Source organism: Cebidichthys violaceus, unplaced genomic scaffold (genome assembly GCF_023349555.1).
Source record: "Cebidichthys violaceus isolate CVI_PGR_0920_01 unplaced genomic scaffold, fCebVio1.0.p SCAF_38, whole genome shotgun sequence".
In the NCBI taxonomy this organism is placed as follows: Eukaryota; Metazoa; Chordata; class Actinopteri; order Perciformes; family Stichaeidae; genus Cebidichthys; species Cebidichthys violaceus.
In genome coordinates this window covers 612627-638397 of record NW_027176572.1, presented here as the reverse complement: position 1 = coordinate 638397, position 25771 = coordinate 612627, and the positions used below count along the sequence as shown (strand labels likewise).

At 40.8% G+C, this 25771-nt stretch overlaps 1 protein-coding gene across 1 annotated transcript in view; it reads right to left on the bottom strand.

Moving 5' to 3' along the window:
* The window catches only part of LOC137884435 (vasoactive intestinal polypeptide receptor 2-like), a 31118-nt gene extending 7874 nt beyond the window's left edge, over positions 1-23244 (bottom strand). Inside the window, exons 1-5 of the mRNA XM_068726237.1 lie at positions 23029-23244; positions 11434-11563; positions 8065-8178; positions 5832-5923; positions 1263-1360 (exon numbers count right to left, since the gene is read on the bottom strand). Coding sequence (XP_068582338.1) covers positions 1263-1360; positions 5832-5923; positions 8065-8178; positions 11434-11563; positions 23029-23079 — 485 coding nt within the window. The 5' untranslated portion in view covers positions 23080-23244. The remainder of the gene's footprint in view (positions 1-1262; positions 1361-5831; positions 5924-8064; positions 8179-11433; positions 11564-23028) is intronic.
* Positions 23245-25771: the final 2527 nt, after the last annotated feature.

The following is a 25771-nucleotide window of genomic DNA, read 5'->3' as shown; positions in this document are numbered from 1 at the left end:
GCCGCTTTGTAAAACCAATCCAAGCAGCAGAGTAAAAGAAGAAGCTCCAATTAACATAATTTAAATGAACAAACTGAATAAAGCTAAATCCAATTAAGCCGTAAACTGAGAGGCTGTCACACACACACACACACACACACACACACACACACACACACACACACACAAAACAAACACACACACACACAACTGTTGACAATTAAATATAAATCAGTGAAATGAAAATGTGGCTAATTGCCAATTCCTCTTCATTTAAAAACAAATTAAACGGACAGCTTTTCCTCAGACTCAGCTAAAATGTCAATCAGTACATGAAGAAACAAAACACGATAAACAACGAGCTAAAAGATGAGCTTGAAATCAACACCGGCCGGTCTCTTCAGTAATTAATCAAGTTGTTTTTTTCATGCTGGTATTCTTTTCATCTTGTTGAGTGGGAGCACAGTGGGAGCATGTTTTTTTTTTTGTTGCACAAAAGAGAGACATTTTCTTCCGGAAAAAGGTTGATTTTTTTGGAGCTCTCGCACCGCGAATAAACCAATCACATTGTGCGGAACCAAATGTTATTCAAAATGTACACTATAATGTACAACACGGAGACTCTGTAGTCTCAACCAACATGGCAAACTTTATTACTCCTTTCAATCTTGACAAAAGCAGCTCAGACCAGATCCACTCCTTCTATTCTCTCTAGTGTCCACTAGGGGGCGACTCCTCTGGTTGTATAGAAGTCTAGTCTAAAATGACTCTACTTCTCTCTTGATTTATTCCCTCAGTAAACATTGTAAACATGAGTTTATGGTCTCAATCTCTAGTTTACAGTCTTCTTCAATACAGCATGATGTTCATTTAGTACATTATGCTCCATTTAGAGTCAAACACACCATAAAGCAGGGGATGCTTTAGGGGCGGGGCTACACAGTGATTGACAGGTCTCTACCAGAGACGTATACGGCGTCTCTACGTCACTCCTCCTCAGTCCAGATGTGGTCACTTCAGTTCATTGGTTGAGAAAAGAAACAACATAGGGACGGTCATATTCCAAGATGGCGACGCCGAAATCGCCTAACTCAAGGCTTCAAAGCAACAGTTCATAAACCAACGGGTGACGTCACGATGACCACGTCCACTTCTTACATACAGTCTTCGGTGTGATCCCATCCTAAGATGGTCTCTAGTTGTTTTACAGTTTTGTATTTTGAAGACCCAGCTTTCACATTATTCACATTATCATGTGGTAATATTGTAACATTTGGTCTTACCGGAACAGACAGAGGATGGCGCTCCCTGTGGTGAGGGCGATCAAAGACAGACTGTGACCCAGAGTGTACAATGTCTTCACCACCACGTAGAAGACCAGCTGCAGAGACGGAGAGAGTGGAGGAACAGGGTCAGGCATTATGGTTCAGAAACGTGTGCTCAGTCCTGAGCTCCGTATAAACTACTGGTCTCATATGATGAACAATAATAATTTTGGTGAACCCTTTTCTATTCATATTGCGCCACTATTGGTCAAATGTTCCTCGTCCACATGAGGACAAACAACATCTAAAGGTAAATTGAGCACATTCTTGCTCCCCAGAGGATGAACCCTTTACATTTTATTGTGCTTTATGAGGTCAGGTGAGCATGTTTCATTAAACTCCTTCAAATTTAATTTTAAACCTTTGCAGCTTCAATATAGTTGTTGTTCAGACAATATTAACGACAGCACTTGAAAACAAACTAAACAGACGGACACACAGACAGACAGAGGGACAGATCAAAAGTAAGGAAGCTAGTGTTATGAAAATATAAGATCTTAAAGGATTGTTGGATCAAAATTTCCAGCAATGTATCATGATTAAAATGATGCTGGTCTGGCAATATTTACAGAATACACTGCCAGTGAAGCTCAGTGATTTGGGCTGAGCTGAATTGAGAGGGGGAGGTAGTAACACAGGGAGGGAGAGAGAGAGAGAGAGAGAGAGAGAGAGAGAGAGAGAGAGAGAGAGAGAGAGAGAGAGAGAGAGAGAGAGAGAGAGAGAGAGAGAGAGAGAGAGAGAGAGAGGGAGGGAGGGAGGGAGAGAGAGCGAGCGAGAGAGAGAGAGAGAGAGAGAGAGAGAGAGAGAGAGAGAGAGAGAGAGAGGACAGCACAATGGGCAATTCAGCGAAGCCATTCGTGACACAAAACGAGCCAAACAAGCGGAGTGAACAGGAGGAAGCTGCTGACAGGAAGTTTAATTTCACAACTGAGATGTCTTCCATGTGAAGACAAAGACACAACAATGCTGAAGCACTCTTTCCAGAGCAACAGACGAATCGGGACACGAAGACACAAACATATTTGATCATTTTCAGAACACAAATCATGTTTTTTTCCCCCCCTATCATACTTTCTTCTACAAGAGTAATCATTTTAAAAATATCTGCAAAATTGGTTGATGCTGCTCACAAAGCAAAGAGGGATCATTTTGAAGGGAAAGCCAAAGAGATATCAGCAATAAATGCACATATTCAGAGTTCTGTTGTCACTCCACCCTTGCGTGTCACTTCTGGTTCCCTAAAAAAATAATCAAGATGGCGAAAACTACAAATCTGTTGTCTTCACTCTCTGCAACCTGCTCTCCTGCTTACAAGTCTTACAAAGTCTTACAAAATTTGACAAAAAGAACAAATTCCGACCAGAAAATAAGTCGGCAAAATACAGTTCAAAACGTAAAGATGCACCAAGAAAAACTACAAAAATAGAAGGACAGAAAACTTAAAGTTTGGCATTCTGCAAAATGTCTTTTTAGTGACATTTCTGATCAGATGAATGTACAGATAAACGACCTTAATGAGCAGACGAATTGTTTTGTGTTTAACAGGAAAAAAATACAAAAGATTTATAAGAAGAAATATTAGCTAAATTCCTAAAATATTTCACCCAAAAGACACAATCTTATTTCATATAATTAACCAGAAAGCAACGTGTTTCCATCCTGATTTCCTTCATCATTCTGATGCAAATGTTCCAAACTCTGGCAGTCAACGTGTCACCGACTGATTCGTTTTACTCGTTTCATTTGGAGTCTTCGGAGGTTTGGAACTGAAGCAGGGTTCAGATCTTGTTCTTGTTTTTGGAACGTTCCTTTTAGACTTCGCCGGGACATGAAATATGTATCGCTTAGTGTTTCAACATAGTTGTGATGCAATATCGCTTTGCAGCAGATCAGAACACGCTCATGATTCAGAGGATGAAGAGAGAAAACGTGTTTTGCTATTGAGAAAAATTCCTGGCATGAAAAACTGAAGAACGTATAATTTCCTGTTTGAAACGGAAAGGGAGATTGAAATCTGCCAACAAATGCCCTCTGTGTGTGTCTGTCTGTGTGTGTGTGTGTGTGTGTGTGTGTGTGTGTGTGTGTGTGTGTGTGTGTGTGTGTGTGTGTGTGTGTGTGTGTGTGTGTGTGTCTGTGTGTGTGTCCTGTTATCTTGCTTCCTCAGAAGGTGTTTTGTGTTTGAGTTCCTCTTTTTCATGAGAAAATCAAAGCGTGTTGGTTTGATGAGAAGCAAAAACAAGTCTGACATCAAATACACAAATAGTTTAGTTAGACAGATCCAATATTGTGTGTGTGTGTGTGTGTGTGTGTGTGTGTGTGTGTGTGTGTGTGTGTGTGTGAGAGAGATAGGGGGAAATGCCCCATCCTATTATTCACCATCCCTCCTGAGCTGACACACTTCACTTTGTCTGAGCACATCAAAATGTGTATTTATTGGACATGTATTGGAAATATGGCATGTTGCTCTCGCGTCTGAATAAGTTCACTCTTGTATCAAAGTCGTGACAGCGATCTGACTACAGCGAGTCGCACCTGTAACGTTTCTGTAACACAAGATGGAGCACGAGGTTAGTTAGTAGGCAGAGAGAAAGAGACATCAAATGCACATCATGTCCATGCCTTCTAAGCCCACTGTGATAAGTGGATCACTGAACAGAAAGGTGCACTCAGTAGAGTCCAGATCTCCGCCAGGTGTGTCTGCAACAATCACCGCTGTATTGTGTGATTGAATGATTACAACCCGCAACTGCTTAACCCCCCATCTAGACACTAATGGGTTGCAAGTCATCGTATAAACTTAAGTCAAACTCAAAAACAAGTCGTGACGTGTGCGTCGGCTCAAAGTCTTTGTATAAACTTAAGTCAAACTCAAAAACAAGCCGTGACGTGTGCGTCGGCTCAAAGTCTTCGTATAAGACATGTTCGTACAATCTTGCCAACATTTTTTTGTGCGTTTCAGCAACACGTGTCAACCTCTCCGCTAGTTAATAAATGCATACGGCTGTTTCAAAATAAACCTCTGTTTTTTGCAGGAAAACAAAGCAGCGATGCACTCAGCTGTGTGATCACTATAGCCGGGGGGGGGGGGGGGGGTTAGGAGTAGTGAGTGAAGAGTCAGCAGGCAGTCAATGGCAGCATCAAACAGCCAAGGAAAAAGGATATTTTGAGAAAGTGTGAGTCACCGCAGCCGCGAGAGGTCCTTGAGCATGCAGCCAGTATTGTTATTGTTGTTATTATATATCACATCTTGTTAAAATCTTATGTATATTGATTGTGTGTTCTCTATAATATTGTGCCATATACTGTAGGTGGAGGCTTCAAACTTCACACTTTGATCTGACGGACGTGGATTACTGTTCAGGATTTTGTGGGTGAATTGCATAGAGAGCCTAGAGAGCATAGGGAGCAGGTGAGGATGTGAAAGAGTGAGAAATGAGGAGACATGAGGAGACAGTCAGTTTAACAAGCACAATGGGGGATTCAGAATAAGAGCAGTCGTGACCCAAACTGACCCTGGGCAATGAAAGAGGAGCGGAGCGGCAATTATCACCGTCCAGGACAAACGAGGCCAAACATTCTCCTGACCGAAATACTTTCTCCTGCTTCTCCCCGAAACTGGAGGAGGAATCACAGCACACCCGACAAACTGGACAAAAGTTCTCGTTTCATACTTTTCCTGAGCACGGTGACGTTTTTTTGGTTAGCGTTGATGTGATGTTCTCTAGAAGAACTGTTGTTTAAAAGCTGCCGTTGGTAACTTCACTATATCTTGACAGAAGTAGGGGAGAGCGCGGTCGGTTGTCTTTTGTGTCTTTTTAGCAAGTTAGAAAGCAACGGTGCCATTCACCATGCTCACCCTCAGCCACACCACAGTTTAATCACAGTTTTTAAAAACATATCTATTGCGTGTAAGTCAATGTGAGTCAAAACATCAGTCCACAAACCAATGGGTGACGTCACGACGACTACGTCCACTTCTTACATACGGTCTATGAATAAAACACACTGTGAAGTCACTGAACCAAGCTGCAGCCGGTCAGAAACCATTTGTCAAATTTCATATCTCAGTAATTTAGGAAAAATATAGCAATTATATAAATGATCTCAATTAAATCTATGATTAAGTGACATTGTAAATATAAGGTGTTCAAATTTAGACTGCAGACTTTATTCAATTTAAACTATCATTTTCAAATCTAAATGCGTGCTATTATGAACACATCCTGGGACTCACAAAAGTACACTTTTGTAAAACCAAATTGCTCCCAATGACGACAAAACCCAGTCGGGGGGATCTGCTCACATTTAAACATGCATCACACTGCTGTTGACCTTTTAAAGATCCCCGTGTTAATTAACACCTGCAGGATTCATCAATTACAGGCCACTAATGGGCCACGTTATCTTGCAGCTGTTCCCGCTGCGCAATCGCTCGCAGACTGTTAGTGTTCAAGTGACATTTACAGCAAAGGACAGACGGAGAAGAATAAGAAGAAGAAGAAGACAACGTGAAGACGGTGACGGCACCTTGTCCTGGATGGTGTCCGAGCCGCAAGCGCTGGTGATGTTCGGGAAAACGTCCGACCATCCCGCCGACGTGCAGTTCCTGCTGATGTTACCTGCGAGAGACGAAGCGAGACGGTGGCAAATTATCTTCACACAAACGAGTGTTTTCAACCTTTTTATTTTTCACATTTGGTAATGTGAAAAATAAATGTTATAGATCTACTGTGTATCCTGAAGTGGACATAGTCATCGTGAGTCATTGAGTTTGCCGATTTCACCGTCGCCTTATGGGCGTCGGAGGTTACCATATTTAGAATGCGGAGGAGTGACGTAGAGACGCCGTATACGTCTCTGGTAGAGACCTGTCAATCAGCGTGTAGCCCCGCCCCTAAAGCATCCCCTGCTTTATGGTCTGTTTGACTCTAAATGGACCATAATGTACTAAATGAACATCATGCTGTATTGAAGAAGACTGTAAACTAGAGATTGAGACCATAAACTCATGTTTACAATGTTTACTGAGGGAATAAATCAAGAGAGAAGTAGAGTCATTTTAGACTAGACTTCCATACAACCAGAGGAGTCGCCCCCTGGTGGACACTAGAGAGAATGCAAGTGTTATTTCTGCATCGGCTTCACTCGGCAGAACCGGAGGTTGCCGCATGATTCTGTTAACAAAGCAGCGTGATGTGTAACTGAAAACACTTCATGGTGAAGTGAAGTGAAGCGTCACTCTGTGTGTGTTTCAAATGAGCTCAACGTCCAGTCTGCATTGAGCTCCTGAGGGACGTCCTCCGGGTGTCCCGATGCCAAAAATCGGTGCACTGGAAGTTCATCTCTCTTGGAAATTTCCAGAATGCACTGTAACAAAAAAAACAAAAAACAGAGCATCCTCTTGCTCACTGACCTGAAATAACGTCACCACACTTCTGCCTCGCTACACACTTAACAAACCCTCCTCACAGCAGGGTGAACGCAGACGAAGCTACGAGAGTTTTTTAATGGATTGACTTTGTTTATGAATCTACGTGTTGTTGCAGCTTCATTTTGTACTTCAGTGGTTTGTGTAATACTTTTATTCTACAGCACAAAGAGGGGAAACTGTGCCAGATGTGGATTCTGGAAGCATTACAAGACTGTAAATTCATATTTTTCTTTTAATGATGAAAGGACATAAATGAGAATTACCGCCAACCAGTCAAGTTGCAGTTTTACATCCATGTCATTGCTTCATCATTTTATCTGATAAGACATGGGTGTGAAATTGTCATAACTAGAATATGAATTTGACAAAAAAGTGTTTTGTGCGGTCACAGTGACCTTTTACCACAGAAATCTAATAATAATAATAATAATCTAGATATCGTGACGGACAGACAGACGACCCAAGAACGTAATTCCTCCGGTCACAGCTGAAGGTATAATAACATACGAAAAACTTTTAAAATACAACACACTGTTTAATAATAAACCACGGTTGATGCCTCTGGACTATAACTGGATAAAATGACTAAGACAATATATCAACCACAGGGTCCGGTTCCACAGTGATAGGTATTAATAGAACAGGATCAGGAGTGTGTGCGGCTCCATGAATCAGTTAACGAGAATGTGTTCCTGTCTTTTTTTTTATCGTGATTGTAAACGGATTCCAGCCAATGTTCATCTTACGTAAACTTTTTTTGTAGATTTCATTGTAGACACTTTCTGGGTTTTGGATCCGTCTCTGCCAGGCGAGCGTCTGAGTGAGCGTTTGGCTCTGAACAAGACGCTGGGCTCTTACATAATGTTTAGTCATCATCAATCAAGAGCACGGCCTCGGAGTGGAGATCCAAGCTGCCATCTGGTCACTGGCTGGGTAAAGAAACCGAAAGGAGGACGGAGAGCCTCCTCAGTGTAGACACTCAACCCGCACCAAACCACGTTCTTTGAGTTTGGAAACAGCTGAATTAATGAGGACCATGTGATGTGATCCAAAGCTCACCGCGAAATGGACTTTATGAGGCGGAATGAACTTTATTTTCTTCTGTGAAGCAACACTGTAGTTCTTATTCATACCTGGTGTTACAGACGTCCCATAATCCCAGGTGTTGGATGAGCCGTTTAAAAGGCAAACGCATCAATCAACGGCTTGACACACGATCGACCAGTTTAAATCTACAGTTCAGTTCAGTTCAGCATCTGCTCCCAAATCAACTCCCTGTTTTTAAAATAAATCCATAAATAAATGTAAATAAGTGAATAAGTGACCCACCGTTTCTGCCGAATACAGTGGTGAGGACTCGAGGACAGGCGATGGTGACGGTCTCTCCAATCTCGGTTCGCTCCCAGCATGCAATGCTGTCCCACTTTCCTTTGCATCCTAGCTCTGTCAAAAAAAACAACCCGGAAAACCGGCTCAATGAGAGTTGAAATGACTAAAACACAGTGATATACACGAATCATTTTGCCGAGCGTGCTCTTTGTTTTACTGAACATCCAACATGTAGCTGCTGGTTGAAGAGAAACACGTTTTATTGCGTACAGACGTGCATGTTTGTGCAAACAGGAGGCTGATCTTGGGGTCCAAAGGGTCCGTGTATATTGGCGGAAATTTTTCATTTTTGTTGGTAAATTCAATTTGCAAATAAGTTGAACCTACAGGACGTTTCTGGGAGACTTCTACGGTTGGACGTGTGTTCAGAAATCTTTAAATATTACAGCACAAAGTCAGCTGCTATTCACATCTGTTCAAACCCAAATAACGTATTTGTATTCAGTGTCATGCCTTTGAGAGACCTGGACAAAAACTGCAGCTTAAAACAGCTCATTACAACAATTAAATACAGCGCATTAAAAGAAGACGTTACATCCTATTTGAAACGATTACTCTCCTCATGAAGCATTTTGGATTTGTCACATCCTTTCCTTAAATCGCACAGAGACGTATGTAGAGGATGTAGACGCTGTCGGTGCAGAATACAAGGGAGGAGTGGCCCCGGATGAATAAAAAAAAAAAAAAAAACCCTCACCCGCCCTCCGGTGACAAAAACAAACGAACCCAAAATAGATCTTCCAGCTCTTAATGGGTGCAAAAGTGCTGATGGCAAACTGAACAGTCAACAGGGCATTTTAGCGATAGATGAGTGGAGACAGTGAAACGTCGACCCTCGTCTCCAACGTCATCAGCATCTCCTCTCGTGGTTTTCTGTTCAGGTTTTTGCAGAAATCTTCATCCACACATTTACATTGTTTATATTCTCCAAAAGGTTTGTAACGCTCGACACATGTCGTGTAGAAATGGACAGAAACACGTGTTCCAGGATGAAGAGAAAATACTGAAAGCCTCAATGGCTAAAATCAAACAATTATTTGTCACTAAATTGTCTTTTAAAAGCGTACTAATGGACAGCAGCTTTCACAATTCAAACATTTCAAATATCTGACTTCATCAGTTTTATGATTTATGGACGCTGGTACCTCGACAGTATTTGTGTGTTCAGATCTAAAAGATGAGAAATTTTGCAAATAGATTACAATATTTCCACGTAGGAGTTTTTTTTTTTAAGGCTATACTTTTTGGGTGTGAAAATGGCAACCCCGTCTCCAGAAACACATGTTTGCATTATGCGTTGTACGTTTCTGCAAACGGGATACGTTGAATGACGACATTTCGTGAACACACTTCATATCAGCCTCGTATCACGCTTTGCAGAAACGTAGAATGCCACGTGGTTAACAACGCAACTAGCATAAATAAATATATATATATATATATATAACAAGCACCACGCAGACTTTAATGCAACACAAACAGCGGTCTCCTGGGTGAAAGTCCTGTGTTTGTTAAACCCGTCCACCACCACTCCTGCCTTTAATGGACTTTATGGCTCTTTATACTACTGCTATTAAACATGTCACTTTCGATAGTTGCAGCTCTATTTACTACGTCACTTCCTCTGTGTGAAGGCAAACCTATTCGTGGTTTGCAGGAACGTACAATGCAACATTTGTTTCCTGGAATAATTTCATTATTTTTCTTACTTTCCTCTTGATTCCATCATTTCCATTTCTGTCTTTGTCCATCTATTGTTTCTCTCTCCTTGCTTCCTTACTTTCCTTATTCCCTTCCATTAATCCTTGTCCTTTCCTTTCTTCTTCCCTTCCTTCTTTTTCTACTTTGCTACCTTTCTTCTTATTTTCCTGCATCATTTCCTTCTTTCTTTCCTTTTTTCCTTCATTACTTGATGTCTGTATTACGTCTTTGTCTTCCTTCCTTTCTTCTTTCGTACCTCAATGTCAGAAATGCAAGAGGCAAAGGACAGAAGCTGTCTGGTTGGAATCGCTCTGATCTTTGACCTCCTTCAAATTCTCTGCTCTTGTGTTTGTAATGTGGGATGCTGAAGCTTATCCTTGTCTTGACTTGCCTGTAAATGGCCTGAACCGACGCTGACTAGAAAAGTGAGTAAAAGAGCAAAAGAAAGAGCGCTGAGAGGACAAAAAAAAAAAGAGCAAGAGGGGACGGATGTCTTTGGGGTAAAACATCCAAACTCATCAGTGCATGAAGAAAAAGCCCGTCTACCCGCCGAGCGATTCAATCCTCTCTCTGTTCGCTTTCACAGAAACCAAATGCACAACAGCAGCCCACATCTGGAGGGAAATCCTCCTCCTCTGGTTTCTCTTTTTATTTATTCGGCACAAAGCGAAGGCTGACTCCTTTGACTACTTTGAGTTAATCCAGTCTTAAACGTGCTGCATGACAGAATCACCGTTATCCGTCTTTAACATCGTCATATTATCATTTAACCTGCAGGGTCAGCGTCATAATTACAGTTTGATAATTACTTGACAATAAACCAAAGTAAAGGTAATAAAGGTTTCATTTTATTTTAACTCCACTTGAGTCCTGACTCACATCAAAACACTTTAAACAACTTATTTCAACCACGAATGAATAAAACTGAGTCCAGACCTGATCCCTCTGTCTCTGTGAATGAGGTTGTGGGTTTGATTCCCACTGTTAAACTACTGTTTGCAACCAAATGGATGAAACAACTGCAGCTTTTCACCCGCAGACGATTAGAACCACGTTGTTATTTTTTTGGCGAGCCGAGATTTCCGCTCACAGAAACGTAACCTCGCCGATGTCTTCACTCCGTAACACCGAGCCGGCTGCAGCCTCTTAAAGACGGCGCCTTAGTGTGTCTCTTCCATTTCAAAATTGTTTATACATTATTGTTTATACTTCATCGTGTTTGCACTGGGAGCACTGTAGCTCATCTAAATATACATTTTTGAAGACCAAAAAATAAAGAGCCCATCCAGGGCTGCGACCATATCTGACTACATGTGGAACAAGGAGTGCATGTTTTAGTGCTTGGACTCAACAGGCTGTGTGTAATATATGAGCTTATGTTCACTTAAACAAATGCTGACACAATGTATTTTTCACCACATAAATAATTATCTCCCAACCAGAGTTTAACCTTTAACGGATGACAATAAATAAGTGAAATAATACGGTGAAAGATGCACATCACAGTCCATTTCTACAATACAGGAAGTAACTAATAAATCCGGTTCAGCTCCACAAAGTTCCTCAAGTTCTGGCCTTGTTGGTAGAGGAGGCTGCGTTTAGTTTAACCGTAGTTTGGTGGGTGATTGTGACCTTTATGGCTGCCGGCAGCGTCCTCCTCCCTCAGCCTCCTCACGCACTCCGCCTGGTCTCTCTCCACCTCCAACAGGAAGTTACAGGTCGGATGTCGCCCGTCAACCTGCGGAGGAAGAAGTCAAATATTAATATTATTATTATTATATTTAAGGGGGGACGATCTCCTGACAGACACATTATTAGCGAGTATTTGCCGTCCATTTCAATCAGTTAAAGAACTCACACAGCCTTTAAGATGAGGAAAAACATATTCAACCTATTTCAAAATGTAGTTATCATTAATATTAATACTGCTATGACCACCATATGACCTGGAACACAGATGCTTTCACTAAAGCTCATTAATGCTACCATGCAAAGTGAGCACACTTAAAAAAGGTTTAAGGGGAATTCTCGAGACTTTTGCTGGAGCTTAGAGCAAATCCAACAAGTTTTATAAAATTATACAGGACAAAGGTCTTCTGATCAGAGGGCAGAACATCAACCAAACAACAGAGAGCAATACTCAGACCACCGGGACAATGTGCCAAAAAACAGCTGCAATCAACCACGTTCACTCAGCTAAGTTAATACTTAATGTCTGTTTTAAAATGCGCTCATTGTATAGATGTACATGTGTGTATGTATTTTGTATGTCTTATTGTTAAAGGTAACCACTGGAAAGAAGTATTTCAAGCTGATACACAGGAAGGGAAATCAAGGTTATGAGACTACGCGGTCAAGATAAGCTGCTTAAACTAACCAGCCAACGCTCAGGTTCTCTCTTTTTATTCATGTGTGTGTGTGTGTGTGTGTGTGTGTGTGTGTGTGTGTGTGTGTGTGTGTGTGTGTGTGTGTGTGTGTGTGTGTTTAAAACCAGCAGAAGCAGATGAGCTCATGGTGTGTGAGCGACTTAAATCCTGCAGTGGATAAACAGAGACTCTGCAAAAACAACACTGGAGAGACAGTAAACCATCCTCCACATATTTGAATATTACTATCAGCATATCTCTGTGTGTGTGTGTGTGTGTGTGTGTGTTACTATGAGTCTGCATGAGTGTAACGCCACTTCTGTATTTATTTTAACCCAAACATTGCTGTTTTTTGGCCTCTTTACAAATTGCCGATCGTCAGTGAGGCATATTGGCCCGATACCGAACGCTGTTTTTGTTGTTTTCTTATAACAGCTGGTATTCAAGGCTCCACATTAACCTTTTTGTAGAACTGCCTGAAGGATAATTTAAATGTTAGCATTTTTACTTTGTTATACTCGTTTATAGTTTATATCGTTAGTATAAAAAAATGCAAATGATAAGGAAATAGAGGATTGTTATGTTATCTAAATATTTGCTTTGATTAAAGTTGAGCAACCGAACAGACACAGCTCCAGTGGTGGGACCACACTATTTTACACTGAGAAACATATGTGACAAATATCCAAAACATATGTGAAAAATGTCAAAAATAATATGTGACATATGTCAAAAAATTTGGCAAATGACTGACGAATGTGACAATGTAGTAAAATATGTAAAATATGTGATAAATATTCAAAAAAATTGTGAAAATATGACAAATATGTGAAAATAGCGACACAAAAAGTCTCGTGAAAAATCTCCCAAAAATATGTGAAAAATGTGACGAATGTGTAAAAGAGTTGACATATGTCAAAAGAAATTTTAACAAATGTGACAAATGTCAGAAAAAAGCGGTGAAAAGAAAAGCTTCTCCAGATCCCCAATAATTGGATCACCAGACTTTGAAAGAGCTCCTAGTGGACAGACTCCCACACAGACTGTCCTTTTATCTCCTGGCAGCAGGCCAAGCTGGCTGCCATCGAGGCGACGTGCAAATTACACAGACGTGCCACAAACCACGAGCCAGAAGCGGCAGCTGAACAGCGTTTGGGTGAAATCAAAACACCAAAATCAAAGAATCCTGAACGTGAGGAACGGGCTCAAGATTTCCTGTCGAACCAAAATCAAATGAGCCGAACGCTGAATCTGAGAGTGTTCTGTAACACGCAGCAGAATACTGTGAAGTTCACCAGGCAAGATGACTAAAAACCAACACTCCTATTTACTGCAGCGGCCTGGAGGGAGATACGAACACACACACACACACACGCACACACACGCACACACACGCACACACACGCACACGCACACACACACACACACACACACACACACGCACATCAACAGGTTTTCAGAGGTTAAACAGAAAGAGCATTCGACTATATTTCAATGTGAAGCTGTTCTTTACGTGTTTAAATTAAATGCTGTTGAAATAAAGGTTACATGTAACCAAAACACAATACAAAACAATACAGGCAACATGAAAAGCAGACAGGCAGTAATAAAATAATAAATACAAATACATAGACAGGTCTCGTTACACAATTAAAACACAATGTCTGTGGCTTAGATCTACTATTTTAAGACTATTTATGGCACTTGGGCTGTCCAAAGAAACTTAAGCTTAATTTAAAGTTCCAACATAGGTTTGGCTTAGTCTTTAGGTTTGCTTACGCAACAAAAGTACTTGAAGTTACTTTAAATTAATGTTTTTTTAACGGACGCGTGACACGTACAGCGGTCTCCTGGGTGACAGTCCTGTGTTTGTTTGACGCGTCCAACCTCCATGCATTTAGTTCTTCATACGACTTCAGTTGCTCCGAGAGTTCAGCAATGACGCAGTCGCGTGTTTACGTTGGATTAAGTTGAAAGTCTCAAACGGACGCTAACGGGTTCCTCAATGTGTCCGATGGGTTGGGAGTGAGAACGGGTTGGCAGGTCGTAAAGGGTCAGTTTGCCCAAATAACACGCAGGAAAATTGCTCTTTCCAGAAAACAACGTCCAACATTTGTTTGCACAATTAACCTAATAAAGTTTTAAATATCTTACGAAAAGTTACTTACATTTTTGGTGCGTTTTCCTACGGATTTCCAGACAACACGCGTCAATTTCCACTCGACATGCATTACGGTCTTTTCAAAGTAAACTTCAGAACAAAGAGGACACGCGTTCTCTCTTCAATCACCTCTGTTGTGGTTCGTTGGGTCCAGACGTCTTCGTCGGTGCACTTTAAAAAGACGATCCCAAACCTTTAAGTCTTTCTTTTTTTTTTGTTGCGTTTTCTGGGCTGCCCTTCCCCCGAAAGGTCTCCTGTCAATCAAACAGGGGAGGCAGTGCTCTAATGAAGTCTGAGTTCCTCAGTCGTCTCTTTCTGCTCATCCTCAGTTCTTCTTCTATTTATTCTCCAGACGAACCAGAAACCGCATCGCTTCCTGTCCACCCGAGCTTTCTTCTGGACGCTCACCAGGCTGAATCACTGGTGTTTTACAGCAGCCAGCAAAAGCTGACATTTATTTACATGTGAATGTGGACGAAGATTTATTTGGCAGCTGGATGGAAACACTGTGTTTGTCTCTTTCTCTTTTCTCACGCATGAGGGAATCAATCTGGGCCAGATGCTGCTCTTAGTGGCTTCTACCAGCTCTAATTTATTTTCCATTCCACTAATCTCATATCTTTTTGGACTCAGAGCTTTGGTGTTTGAAGTTTTCCATACCTGTCTGAGAGCAGGAGCGACGTATTTATCACAGTGCTGGATGGCTGCTGCAGCCGATTCCGGTGTTTCATGTTCCAGAAGTTCCGTGTCAGAAATATTATTCAGGTTTTAGGAGCATTCTTTGGACATGTGTACAGCACATTATGAATATGCATCTCAATAGAGGTTTTTACGGCACTTAACGGCCTCTTTCATGTTTACGACTACTACTGTGGGTTGAACACAAACCAACTGGCCAATAGTTTGCAACGCTGGAGAGGAGATGCCCAAAAAACCAAAGACTGTTCATAAGAAGTGGACGTAGTCGTCGAGACGTCACTCATTGGTTTGTGGACTTCCTACGCCGACCTTCTCCAGAAGGCGGTTGCAGTAGCTGTGGGTCATGGCTGTTAGCTCTTTATTTACTACAGAGGACTGAAATACTTGGAAGTCTTTCCAAAGTCCCAACACACAAGCACGTTGTGCAGTGTTCCCATAAAGGCTCTGTATAAATGAATAAATAGATAACAGCGGGAGTATATTTATTCGTAAAAGTCATCCCATGAGTTCATGTCTGAGCTGTAGAAAGGCTAATGAATCCGTCTTATCTGCTTCTTTGCCCGCGTGTTTTCCCGCTGCGGCGTCGCTCAGCACTGATGCGCACCGGTGGCTGCTGGACGCCATCACAATGAGCTTCAGGGGAGGACTGCGTCGCCCCGCTTCGAGTACTGCTCACTGGATTAGATATCACAGCAGAAGCTGACCGGGGAAACAACGCCGGTCCGGGCGATTAGGCCTGCCAAGCCTCCGCGGTCACATCTAACGGATAAACATCAAAGTGTCAGATCTGCAGTCCGGACAAAAACCAAATGAGGTACGACGGAGTTCAAGAAGCGGCGGCAGACACTCACCAGATACCCGCCGCATTCCAGCAATGTTTGACGCTGGAACTCCCAGCTTCTCACTTCTAAAACTGTAATGCGTTTTACTGCTGATACCCGTTTTAAATCACTTCTTAATAGACATTTTTTACAGACTTTCTTTTTTGTGATTTACAGCTTTATTATATTATTGTTATTAGTATTTTATTCTTTAGATTAGATTGTTCTTATGCTATCGATTGGTTTTATAGTTTTGTCTACTGTACTGTTTTATAAGGGTTTAAATCACAGACTGTATAAGAAGTGGACGTGGTCATCGTGACGTTTGTGGACTGATGTTTTGAAGCCTTGAGTTCAGTGATTTTGCCGTCGCCATCTTGGATTACGGCCTTCACCATGTTGTTTTTCTCGCAACCAATAAACTGAAGTTACCATATTTTCTCTGGTAGAGACCTGTCAATCACCGTGTAGCCCCGCCCCTAAAGCATCCCCTGCTTTATGGTCTGTTTGACTCTAAATGGAGCATAATGTACTAAATGAACATCATGCTGTATTGAAGAAGACTGTAAACTAGAGATTGAGACCATAAACTCATGTTTACAATGTTTACTGAGGGAATAAATCAAGAGAGAAGTAGAGTCATTTTAGACTAGACTTCTATACAACCAGAGAGTCGCCCCCTGGTGGACACTAGAGAGAATGCAGCTTTAACACACTTCGACATCGGCTTCACTTTTCAAAACCGGAAGTTGACGGCTGTTCTCCTACACGCCTGGACGACGGGAGAAGTTTCAGTCGGTTTGCAATCTTCAACCTCACCACTAGATGCCGCCACATCCTACGAACTGGACCTTTAAATGTTGCTTCGGTGCATTTCTATACCTCGTGTAAAACATCATATGTCAAATCATCTAAAAATAAATCCTCTGTGTTGTTTGTCGAGGAAATGAATCACGTTCTTCACTGTGGGTGAAACCCTGAACCGCCTCCAGTGTAAATGTGGTATCAGACCAGCAGCTTAATTTGTGTAACGGATCCCCAAAGCAAAGACTTTCTGTAAGAGTGTTCACAGTGCAGTGTGTGTGTGTGAGTGTGTGTGTGTGTGTGTGTGTGTGTGTGTGTGTGTGTGTGTGTGTGTGTGTGTGTGGGCAGCAAAGCCTATTAAGAGACAAAGCTTCTATCATATTGCACAAAATGTGGTTTCCTGATTTTCTTTTAGCACAACAACCACACTGCTTACAGATTATGAGGCTCACTTCTTCCAACGAGCTCAAAACAAGTGTTTCACTTCAAAAACCCACTGTTGAGCTCTGACGTTGTGACAAATCATCTTTATATTACACAGCGATTTAGACCGTGCTTGTTCAAGCTTCAGTGCCTTGCTCAAAGGCCTCTGCTCGGTCACTTCTCCAGCTGGTCCATTGGGTAACGAAGCCCCAAATCTAAGTCATGTAACTAAAAGGAGACTCTGCAAGGATCCAGGGAATCGGGACTGTTGACCATCTGCTCACAGGTTCCACAGTCACTGAGGGACTTCAGTCCTGGAGGTCCATCAGAGCAGAGTCACTCAACTTCAAGCCCAATTCTGATATTCTTGAATATTACTTAAGCAGGATCAGACGTTGGTTCATCGTCAAGTTGGTTTTCACATACGAGGTTTCGTATTTTTATTTTATTGAGCGTGTCTTAAAGTGTCTAAAAGCTGCATTCTCTCTAGTGTCCATCAGGGGGCGACTCCTCTGGTTGTATAGAAGTCTAGTCTAAAATGACTCTACTTCTCTCTTGATTCATTACCTCGTTGATTACCTGAGCATGACCAGAGGTACTGTACAAATGCCAATCGTGAAGCAACAGAAGAGAAGCAAAGGAAACAATAAATAGCCCAATTACCCATAATAATAATAATTACAACATGTGGTGAGAGCAATGTGCATAAGGAAACATACAAACAAATCTTCGTTTTCAGAGCCATTTTCTGAAAACTGAAACTAAATATCTGTGCTCTAGTGAGAACGATTGGGCTCAGGGCTGGTTTTGGTGTTTTGATGGGATTTGTTGAACAAAAGAACGACGGTTTGGGACAACGTGCAGCGTCAGTCCCATTGAGGTCTACTTAGCTGATGCTTTTATTTATATGTGAGCTAAACTGGAATAAACCTTCATTCAAACTGACACCAACAGAGAGAGCTGTTAATATTTTTAGTGCCTCTATTATACTCCGCCGTGTTGTGTGCGTATAATGGAAGCGAGTGTTTCGTCTCTTTGTGTTCACGTTCGTGCTCACGGCACAAAAGCAACTGTTTGGTGAGAGAGAGAGAGAGACCGCGCGTGAGGAACGGCAGCGCTGTGCTTAATCATAACGGGTTATGCCTCGCTGCTCTCTGTGGCCTAAATGCAACAAGACAGCAGACAGCTTTCCTTGGAAAAGATATCACCACGAAACTCGCAAACATTCAGTTATAAACAGTGCGGGCAACTTAAGAGGTCTGTTGACCAAAGGGTGAGTTTTGTTTCTGGATCTTTGAGATACTCAGAGGTGAAATGTTCAGATGTGGAATCAAGAAGATCATCACTCTTATGGATTTATTCTGACTGACACTTTTGTCAAAGCAGGTTTATTTAATACATAATAAAAGTAGTTATATAAAATGAATAAAGTTCTATCAATCTAAACCCATTAGTGTCAGTGCATCCTGTAATATAGATGTGTTTATGCGGATTCTTCCAGTTGGTGGTCAAAGTCAGACAACCAGCTTTGGTTTCACTGCTGGATGGATGAATGCACACTGAATTATTCATGTTACAGACGCTGTGAGTGCACTCAGACCCGGTGGGTTTCATTTACTCCTCTTATGTCAGAAGATCCTCTGACTCCAACAACAGATACTTTCAAACACCCATTATGTGAAGTCAAACGTCTATGTTTATATTTTCATTATCATTATCTAAACTGAAATAAATAATAATTGTCTGGTACAATTGCCAATCTGCGATAATGATAATGTGAAATGGGTTCATTCTTTTGCCTCATTTGGTTTGAATCTACTGTTTTATATTTATACTGTATATCGCTGTGAAAGCAATGCATTTTGGGAGTCATAACACTTGATGATGCCAAAGGTGAAGTTTTTCTTTTCACTGCTTAAAGTTGACAAATAAAAGTACATTTTGGTTGTTAAAGTCTTTGTCTGATACGGTACTGTACTGTAATTTGTGCAAATTCTTGCTGGTTAAACTGCTGGCAGTATGATACTTTAATAAATGTTGATTACAGTCAGATGCTGTATTCTTTTGATACGGTAGAGATACTGTAAATTGTACAGTGTCTTGCTGCAAGTAATTTACTGTAATTTTACAGTAAAAAGTTGTAGAGTTAACGATTAAAGCTATTCATAATCGGCTTCAAAAAAAGTATTTGCTACCGTCATAAATACCACATCCTCTAGAGGTCTTTGTCACTTGAACATAGATTTTAGGGGTGGGACAAAAAAATCGATACAGCATAGTATCACGATATGTTCTGTGGCAATATTGTATCATTACACAGATGACAAGTATCAATCTTTTGTTACATAAACTAATAATATCGCAAATCCAAATGAAAACTCAGGACCACGACACTTGTTCTTTGGACCTCGCCTCTACGAGTATCTAATGAATGAGTGTGTCTGGACCACGATGCAGATTAAGAGTCAGTCATCAGCCCTCTGCTGCTCCGATATGAAGGTTTTGACCTCTCGGTAACTGCTCAACCTCTGGAATCAGAAGTGTTCAATCTGACCGTTTCCTCTAATCACAGCGTTTAAAATCACCTCTCTGACAGAAACTAAATCTCACAAGCTTAGTCGCAGCATTTTAATTGGGAAAAAAACATCCCAATTAAAAAAGACTGAGGCTGAAAAAGTCCGGGCCAATCGGCAAAATATAAAACCAAGAACAGCAGGCTGCGAAACCCGGGTCTACATTAGTGTGGCATCGATTTACGGCGTCCAGATCCATTATGCTCCAGCACAATTAACGGTAATTTTCTAAACACAGCTTTTAATCACCTTAATTTACGGTTTCTAGAACCATATTAAAACAATACATCTGACTTGAAATGGAAACACGCAGACTGACTGGCTTTGATGTCTTCATGCGTGGGTTTTCTGATGGATTGACAGAACTGCGTCCTGTTGCTGTTCAGTCAGGAGTACCGCTCAGAGTCAAGCAGGATTTCCTGTGAATTTGGTATTTTTTTTTTTGCCTCCTAGCCCCTCTTACGTAGTCGATGGAAGGGGACACGACAAACGCATCGAGCTGTCAAACGTTCCTCAAACTTGCCGTCATTATTTACTCATATTGTACTTCACTTTGCTCTTATTGTCTAATGAGAGATGAGGATAAAAGCCAGACCTCAAGGATTTCCTTTTTTTTTTTTAATTCAAACAAAAACATGCAACAGAATGTGCAATAATCAATGATCAACATGTACAATAAAAGACATGCTTAAATGAGTGTTTGTCTATCGATCTCCTCGCTGTGTTTCAGTACACATCTCTACAGTGATTCCATACTTCAAAAATGTACAAATGATTGAAGGATTTCTTTTCTTCTTCTCCGAAAACATTTTTGAACAGACGCGTGGTTTCACCGTTATCTGCCGCTGATTTTCCAGACATCCGGTACTTTTTTTATCAGATCAAATCCACACAGAGGACCTGGAGTCAGAGCGTTGAGAGTCTCTACGGCGTACTCGTGTTCAGACGGACGAACTTAATATACCGCAGCGGCTCGGGAGCCTCGTTCACACCTGAGTCCGTCCTCTGGTGCACCGAAGGCTGCGCAAAAACGGGCACAGACTGCAACGTAAACGGGGGGGTGAATTTAGGACTCAGCCAGTGCAGAAGCAACCATTGGCTTCACCTTTTCAACTCTTAATTATCACATCGTAATTATGTTTTAGATAAACGTGTCCTCATTCAACAGGTTCGTACGATATCTACGGTATTTTGCCGTTTTCCTGCGCAGCAACACGCGCTACCTGTGCGCCTGCTAAAGCCCCTGTGGCGTTAAGTCAACGAAGACTTAACACGAACGATAAGCAACAGTGTGTCCCAAGTTATGGCAAAACCGAATCCAATGAGTTTGACAACGGCACCCATCCTACATTCCTAAGTGCCCTTGAGCAAGAGACACACTTCATCCCTCCAAGAACAGAAGTGCGGAAGAGAGAGGAGGGATGGGTGGACGAGTGTGTGTGAAAAGGGGGGGTTTGTGTACTTTAGGTGTCAGTGTTCCTCCGTTAGTTAATTAAACCCTCACATTTGTTTTGGGTGATGAGAACATTTTGACAGCCCAGTCTGCTTTTAGTCAGAGGAGGATTATGGGAAGAGAGCTGTGTTTATCCTGTGAGGTGGATCAACACTGCAGAAAAAAAAGAAAGAAAGAAAGTGAGATAATAGCTGCAGGACGGCTCGGCGAGAGCGACCAGCAGATTACCTCCACAAACGATCTGAATGAAAAGAGAAATGCTGGGAGGCAACTTCAGCTGATGTTTATTCTCGTTAAATTCCTAACTGATTTGTGGATTCATTTTGTTCAGCTTCAGAAGGATTTTGATACAAATAGAAACAGGTTTGTGACTGATTGCACCTTCATAGTAATGAGCAATGAGCTCACAAATCAACTGATTAGAGAAGAAGCAATTTGATGACGCAATGAAGCAACCAGCAGAAATCAGTTGGCAACACTTATAATCAAACAATTTTTTTTTTCAACAAACATGCCCAATTATTATATATATATATATTATATATACATATATTAGATATATTTATTATAGATATTTTGAAAGGAAGCTGCAGACTGATGCTGACTTGACAAACTCCGATTCAAAGTTCATCCCAATGCATTTCCTGGCAAGACCCAGGTGAACAGGAAGTGACCATATTTGGACTGAGGAGGAGTGACGTAGAGACGCCGTATACGTCTCTGGTAGAGACCCGTCAATCACTGTGTAGCCTCGCCCCCTAAATCATCCCCTGCTTTATGGTCTGTGTGACTCTAAATGGAGCATAATGTACTAAATGAACATCATGCTGTATTGAAGAAGACTGTAAACTAGAGATTGAGACCATAAACTCATGTTTACAATGTTTACTGAGGGAATAAATCAAGAGAGAAATAGAGTCATTTTAGACTAGACTTCTATACAACCAGAGGAGTCGCCCCCTGGTGGACACTAGAGAGAATGCAGCTCCCCGGCTTCACTCTGCACAACCGGAGGTTGACGTCTGGTATGAACATAGCGTAAGCCTGCAGCTAATAATGTATCGATCCATAAAATGTCAGACGGTAGTAAAAAACAGTCCAAGCTGACATATTAACAATTGAAATGTTTTGTATCAACAATTCCAAAAGTTAAAGTTATATCTCTGTTTTCTTTGGCGCTACCTGTGGTGATAATTAGTAATTGCAGGTGTGCTTTTTTTTCTCTTTCTAAATGTTGAATTTGTTTATTTTTTCTTTGGATTTGTAGTTCTTTTAGAAGTTTCATCGTCTGTAGTCATCATTACTTTCTCCGTTCGTTCGGCCATAATAACCGTTTCCTCACAAGCAGAGATTGAAAAAAAACCACACAGTATAACAGTACAAGCTTGTGATTCACTAAAAAACACCCAGTTCGTAATACTGCAAATACAATTCTTGGCATAAGTGAGCCATGGGCTCAGTCACTATTGTGTCACCTCATTCAATAGACAACGACTGAGCAGACATTTATGTAAATTAAAATCCTTGAGATTATTACTTTAATATCAGACCGAGAAGAACAGCAAATATTCAAGTAGAAAACAGGATTTAGGGCATTTTTTGCTTTAAAATAAGTGAATTATTGCCGATTTAAGAGAAGATAATGAGCAGATCAATTGATGATGAAAAAAATAAGTTGCAGCACTGTAACTATATAATCACAATCAAAGAGCTTCTCGTGCTCTCGCTGTAGGAATATTTAAATCAGAAGATAATTACAATACTATGAGCAATATAACTCTGTATAACCTAGTATATGTGTCTTTACTTGTCAATGTAAATATGAATCTGATCTTTATTCCTGCTAGAAAACAACATAAATATTCAGCATGGTGTTGTGAGAGGAGTAGAAAAAGTGACTCACCGTGAGCGGACACGTCGAGAAACACACGGTGAGGAAGAGCAAACTTCTCATCCTCACTGCTCAGGTAGAAGTCGGTCTCGCAGGTGAAGAATCAAAGAAACACGAGACTTCATTTAAACTCCACTCCTGACTTCTTTCACCCCGTCCAAAGGGTCTGGATGTGGGTTTAACTCCATTAATGTGGATGAAGGAGAAGCTGCTGGTGTTCTGTATCCACACCGGTCACCTCCACGGAGCGGAGTGAGCGGAGAGATCAGTGACCCGCTGCTGCATTCTGCTGTCAACGCACAATGATAGGCACGGAGGCTTCCGGTAGTGGTTTTCAAAATAAAGCCTTTATCGAGGATTACGATAAAATACAGTCGAACTCAATCTAGTATCCGATATATTACTGTAAATATGAAATAGCATATATAATGACATAATATATATTTGTTTGTGTATATATATATATATAATATATTTGTGTGTATACAGTATGTACTGTATATATTATATATATTTGTTTGTGTGTATATATATATGATATATATATTTGTGTGTGTATACAGTACTGTATATGATATTATATATTTGTGTGTGTATATATATATTATATATATATTTGTGTGTATATACTGTATATGATATTACATATATTTGTGTGTATGTCTAGATAGAGAGATATATATAGATATAAAGCTACATAGATATAGATAGATAGATAAATATAAACACAAATATATGTGTATATGTATAAATATATCTATGCATGTTTTTGTTTAAAATGTATAGAAATAGTTTGTACACATGTTACTGTTCCAGTTCAACATATACACCTATTCATTCACCTCTATTTCTATGTACAGAGTACTGTGTTGAAGTGTCACGAGATCACTTATGTGTTTGTTTATTTAGGGCTATATAGATATATAGGTATATATAAATACAATTTCAGCTGTCACCAGATACTTGCATGCTGGACACTTTCACTTCTTCAGAATCCTTTAAATGAAACAATTTGTCTTTCAGCTCGTATCCACACTAAGACCATAACCTGTTTTGAGGGGTCACAGGTAGAAATTAATTCATCTTAATGGGCCAAAAAAGGTTGGGAACCATTGGCTCAGGCACAGAGCACTGCAGCATTACATGTTTATTTAGCGGTCTTCAGTGTCCAATGCTTTGTACGTCCAACCATCCACCCTGTTTGTGTGACTTAAACTGTGGAGTCTGAGTCCAAAGCCTTCAACACCTGGGGTAAACTTAGAAAGTCTTTTTTACTTTTAGGCAAGGAAATTAAAAAAAATGCTGTAAACTTCTGTCCATTAAGGAGGATAAAAGCAGTTTTAAGCCTCTGGGTGAAGTGAACGTTTGAGAAATAAAATCAACCAGGATTTGGACATTTATTGTAATTCATTAACATACAAAACATACAATAAATATGCTCTCCTCAAGTCACAGGTCTCCATTGACAGAAACAGTAATTTCACATCGCCGATCATCGAAACACACTTTATTCAAACTCGACAGAAACTAAATAAAAATCATAAAAAACATGTTGGTTAGTCTTCCCATTGTTCCAACGATCACCAACTCTAGTTTGGTCAAACTAAACCCATAATTCACAGAGTTAAATGAGAGAGAGAACAGCTGTTGCATGCGCTCGTCAAAGCCACCGGACTACATTGACAGAAACATTCATTTTAACTCGCCGAAAACATACTTCATTCAATCTCGACAGAAACAAAATAATACTCATCAAAACCATCTTGGTTTGTCTTTCCACAGTTCCAACAATCACTAAAACAAAAGTTTTCACTCTTTACTAACGCTGTTTTCCAGCGCAGAGAAAAAACAGAAATGCGTCCTCTGGCAAGGAGTCTATCACCTATTTTTAGCGGGTTGTCCTGTGTTTAAAAAAAACTGCATATACGCACTAATGATGGTGGAAAAAGGGTATAAGTGTGGTTCCATCCACTGTGTAAAAGAATTTGAATGGAAATACAGAAAGAGGTGGAAAAGTTAGTAAACGTAAGATGCGACTAAACAAGCAGAACAAAGCTGGAATCCACTTCCAGACTTTCAACTACAGTTCAAAAACAACGGTGTCTTTGACTCTGAAGTAAGGGTTATCGACATAAATGTCACTTTGAACGCCGAGCGTCGGAAACTTCTTGACTCAGTGTGGAACAGCAGAACAGAAATACACGCACCCGTCTCTCCTTTATTAATGCACACGTCTCTCGGATGTGAGCATGGTTTCTGTCTTGGTTCCAGTGAACTGGTGAGAGCGGAGCGAGGATGAAGTGGCACATATTTACACAAAGCCAGAGACTGTCAGCTGCCCCCGCCGTGGGCCAAAGTATCAACACCGCATTAAAACGTGCAGACAGAAAACGTAAAGCATGTCGCTCTCCGTCCAACCGCTTCAAGTGCTTTATGGCTTGTGTATAAAACTGAATTTAAACAGTGCGACGGTGTTAAAGAAATACTCACCCATTCCTGATCCAGGCGAGGGAAAAACAGTATTATGCAGTCTTTTAAACATTTCTCATTTCTTATTTGTGTTATATAGGATTTGTTTTTCCATTTCACGAAACCATTAAGTTGTATTTTAATCGCCTCTTCTCTGCAGGAAGGAAACCTGAGACTGAGGTGTGGTGGAATACATGAAATGATACCAGTTAATTGAACGTTTGATTGAGTTGATAAGCTTTAAAAAGCTTACCTTGTATTTTAGAGACATGAAAGATTTGATTAA